The following is a 4,524-nucleotide window of genomic DNA, read 5'->3' on the forward strand; positions in this document are numbered from 1 at the left end:
GGGCCCATGGCTGCTGCTACCGCAGCCCTTCCGTGGGCCTCCTTAGGCCCTGACACTACACCCCTTCTCGACAAGCAACTCGTCCTCGAGCTGCAGCATGACGGGTGCTCAAAGACGAGTCTACTTGACCAAAAACCAGACACCTAGAAGACAAGCCTTTTACATCTCGGCTTATCTTATTATTCTTAATCTGAATTTTTTTTTACCCCATAAGATAAGGCGGACACCATCCGCGCATTTGACTTGCACGTGTGCAGCCACCTAGATCCCATGGACAGTGGACACCATCTAGACGAAAAGGGAGCACATGGACGGGCACCTGGAATATGTCGCAACAATAACCAGTGGAGGCGCCCTCGTGGCAGCCGATAGCGGAATGTAGTGGCAATAAATAGTGCACCCTTGTCGTTGACGAGGGGAGTGCCTTCCTTACCGCCACTGCCGTAGAGCTGAAGTTTGTCGCCCGTGGGACACGTACCATGCTCGCACTTGGAGATAGCGGCTCGGTGCCGCTGCTGATGGTCGTCCGACAGGGCGAGGTCGCACCCCCGTGTGCTGAGGTCAACCGTCACTAAGGCTGCCTCGAGCATCTACCGGCACATCTCCCGCACTCTCCGTCGTGCAAGGAAGCCACGAGCAGCAGCTTGTATGCCCACAGCCGCCGACGTTTGGAGCCGTGCGTACAATGCCAGCTGGTGTTGCTCATGTTGCACTGCTACCTTGATTTGCATCAACCCTTGCTCAACCTTCTGGAGTGTGGCTTGCATCTTTGCGAGATTAGCCCTTATGTTGGTCCACAAGTCTCCCATTGATGGAGTTCGTGATTGCTGAGTCGTGGCTGCCCCTAGTGGCGTCGCCCATGGGGACGAAGACGCCGTCAACGAAGATGATGTGACGAAATTTGGCGTTGTTCCTGGAGATGGGCACGCCGGTGTCCAGGATGTGGTGACAAAATTGGCAGGCGATGCTGCCCATGGAGATGGGGACGCCGGTTGTCAGGATGGCGTGACGAAGGTGGCATACAGCGCAGCACATGGAGATGGGGACGTCGGTTGCCAGGACAGCGTGACGAAGGTGACATGCGGCGCAGTCCATGGAGATGGTGACGCCGATTGCCAGGATGACGTCGCGAAATTAGCAGCAGAAGTCATGTGATCATATCGAAACCCAAGCTAGCTGATAATAGATGTTATGGTCGCTAGATCGGTGAGAGATTGGAGAGGGGTATCTGAAAGAGAATTAGGCTTACACCTTTTTCCTAATTGATTTTGGTGGTTGAATTGCCCAACACAAATAATTGGACTAACTAGTTTGCTCTAGATTATGAGTTCTACAGGTGCTAAAGGTTCACAACAAACCAATAAAAAGACCGAGAAAGGATTCAAATATTGAGAGCTAAAGTCAGCCGAAGTGCGCCCTGGTCTGGCGCACCGGACTGTCCGGTGTGCCACCGGACAGTGTCCGGTGTACCAGGGACTCCAACTCCGAACTGCTCACCTTCGAGAATTCTGGAGGCCGGTCCACTATAATTCACCGGACTGTCCGGTGTAGCACCGGATAGTGTCCGGTGGCGCACCGGACTGTCCGATGTGCCACCGGAGCAACGGCTACTTCGCGCCAACGGTCGTCTGCAGAAGGCATTAAATGCGCTACAGTGCGCGCCAGAGTTAGAGCAGAGCCAGATGGCGCACCGGACACTTAACAATGCATGTCCGGTGCACCACTGGACTGTCCGGTGGCCCAGAAGACAGAAGCTCCAACGGTCGGAATCCAACGGCCAGGTGACGTGGCAGGCGCACCGGACTGTCCGGTGGCGCACCAGACTGTCCAGTGCGCCATGCGACAGCAGCCTTCACCAAACGGCTAGTTTGGTGGTTGGGACTATAAATACCCCCAACCACCCATCATTCAAAGCATCCAAGTTTTCTGACTTCACACACCTTACAAGAGCTATATCATTCAATACAAGACACACCAAAGAGATCAAATCCTCTCCCAAGTCCATAGATCATTCCAAATCAAATAGTGACTAGTGAGAGAGTGACTTGTGTTCATTTGAGCTCTTGCGCTTGGATTGCTTCTTTTCTCATTCTTTCTTGTGATCAACTCAATTGTAACCGAGGCAAGAGACATCAATTGTGTGGTGGTCCTTGCAGGGACTTTATATCCCGTTTGATTGAGAAGAGAAGCTCACTCGGTCTAAGTGACCGTTTGAGAGAGGAAAAGGGTTGAAAGAGATCCGGTCTTTGTGACCACCTCAACGGGGAGTAGGTTTGCAAGAACCGAACCTCGGTAAAATAAATACTTGTGTCTCACTCTTTATTTGCTTGCGATTTGTTTTTCACCCTCTCTCTCGGACTCGTTCATATTTCTAACGCTAACCCGGCTTGTAGTTGTGCTTAAGTTTATAAATTTCAGATTCGCCCTATTCACCCCCCTCTAGGCGACTTTCAGTATCGATGGGCAGGAACGTCGGTCAGGGGGCAGGAACGTCGGTCAGGGGTCTCTACCCACGGTCGAGAGAGAGGAGGGTTTCTCCCTTCTAATTCTTGACTACTTTATTTCTCATCCATTGATTACATGAATAGGTCAGCTGATTGTCCCTATCTAGCTAGAGATCCTTATCTCCTTAAAACTCTCCCAAAAACTCTCAACAAACTACTAACTGATAACCTTCCTAAATAATCTCAACTAATCTTATCTCTAACTATCCTTATCTAATTCCCTTGGAGGGCTCATGGCTGCTGCTACAGCAGCCCCTCAGTAGGCCTCCTTAGGCCCTGACAGTTTAACATATTGAATCGTCGATACCTGAAAACATCTAGAGATTATTGGCAAGTCCAAATCACACAGAACTGCACAAGTATCCACATCAAGATACTAGCTGGATCTTCAGGGCACACTACTCGCAGAGCTTGTATATGGTCAAACTGTAGAAAGTAAAATCATGACAATAAAATCATCTGCCTGACATGTATATATGTGACAAAATGTAGAGGAAATGTAAATAGGTAACAGAATACTTATATCAATATGCACGGGTTAGTTGGTAACTGATTGTTGCAGCAATCTATGAAGATTCCTCCTCACAAGGCAAACAAGTAAACCATATGTGCAAACACGTATTTTCCATGAGTACCACCCTTTTGCCAGGTGCAACGAAATACCATCATGAAGCATATAGCCTTGCTACCAAAGCAGAGGCAACTAACTGCAGCTAAATGTCTTTTTTGTAACAGAGAAAAATGCAGAAACAAACGATACCAGGAAAGCAAGAAGAAAGTTAACTTTGTAGCTTTCCATCTTCAGTTACTCCCTGACCTTCAGTATGAACCAATCATGGTGAATTCCTATGCTGCATAACTAAATCCGGTTGATAGAAGAGCCAAATAACAATGAGATAAGTGCTCAACTAATCATATATACACACAACAACAACAAAAAACATTCAGAAACGAATTGAAGCACCAAGATATAGAAATCAGAAGCACTAGACATATCACAAGAGATAAGACTTCGCTTGCAACACCAGTATGACTCAAAAAAACACTTTAAAAGATGTCATTCCTTCTTCTGTTGTTACATTCTCAATCAGTTTTGCTAGCTAAATCACCGCAATCCTCTCCCAAGGTAATAAGCCATGACCACATAGCACACATAATAAACCCTAACCACTAACTAACTTTGAGCCTAACTGCCATTTGATAATCCTCTTCCACCTAGCCTAGTTGTTATTCTCCTCCGCAACAGTGCCAGATACGGATGCAGAGGCGACAGGGGACTCATTGGCGGTGGGCGGTGGTTGCATGAGGAGCGCGGTGTAGTACGGGACCGGCGTAAGGGACACTGAGGACGCGATGGAGGAGACGGGGACGAGAGACGACGGCGCCTCCTCGGTCGTGACACCGGTGCCGGTGGCGGCGATTATGGAAGGCTCGGCCTGGCGCAGCAACCACTCGATGGTCTCTCCGTCGGTGCGGTGTCCGAGTTCACGCGTGAGCTGGAAGACGCGCGCCGCCACCATGGCCGGGATGCGGACCCGGCGGCCGCGGCCGGCGACCTTGGCGTGGCGGTCGGCGGAAGAGGAGCCCACCGTGCGGCGAACCCGGCCGCGGATGACGGGTTCTGGCGCCGCCGCGACGGCGGTGGAGATGGAGAGATCGGGGGCGGCGGTGACGTGTGGTGGGGGAGGGTTTAGGGTTTGGGGAGCGGGGACGAGGTTGTAGAGGACGAGATCGGATGATGAGGAAGACATTTCGAATCGGAGGTGAAGTTGGGGCTGAGAGGTGGGGCCGGCTCGTGCCTCCTGGTGGGGCTATTGGGATGCACGGAGGCCTATGATTATATATAAGGCTGGAAGGCTGTATGTTCCTCTGCCGGTGGGGACTCGGTAAAATTGGTGATTGGATATTAGTTGTTTTTTATTTACGAATATTTAACGCGCGTTATTTTTTTTTACTAAACGAAGAGAGTACTATTGTTCATCTCATCCCGTTTTCTATCATCAATTTACTTCATTCTATT

General features: G+C 50.0%; 1 protein-coding gene across 1 annotated transcript; it reads right to left on the minus strand.

Annotated features, from left to right (window-relative positions):
* Window positions 1-3,473: 3,473 nt before the first annotated feature.
* LOC103641503 (transcription factor PCF1) lies at window positions 3,474-4,311 on the minus strand. The gene has a single exon (XM_008664848.1). The coding sequence runs from the start codon at window positions 4,253-4,255 to the stop codon at window positions 3,725-3,727; it is 531 nt and encodes a 176-aa protein (XP_008663070.1). The 5' UTR covers window positions 4,256-4,311; the 3' UTR covers window positions 3,474-3,724.
* Between the last annotated feature and the right edge of the window lie 213 nt (window positions 4,312-4,524).

Source organism: Zea mays, chromosome 10 (genome assembly GCF_902167145.1).
Source record: "Zea mays cultivar B73 chromosome 10, Zm-B73-REFERENCE-NAM-5.0, whole genome shotgun sequence".
Classification (NCBI taxonomy): domain Eukaryota; kingdom Viridiplantae; phylum Streptophyta; class Magnoliopsida; order Poales; family Poaceae; genus Zea; species Zea mays.

What these genes read in the sequence shown, in the direction of transcription:
- LOC103641503 (XM_008664848.1), bottom strand. Translation starts at nt 4,255, where the DNA reads ATGTCTTCCTCATCATCCGATCTCGTCCTCTACAACCTCGTCCCCGCT.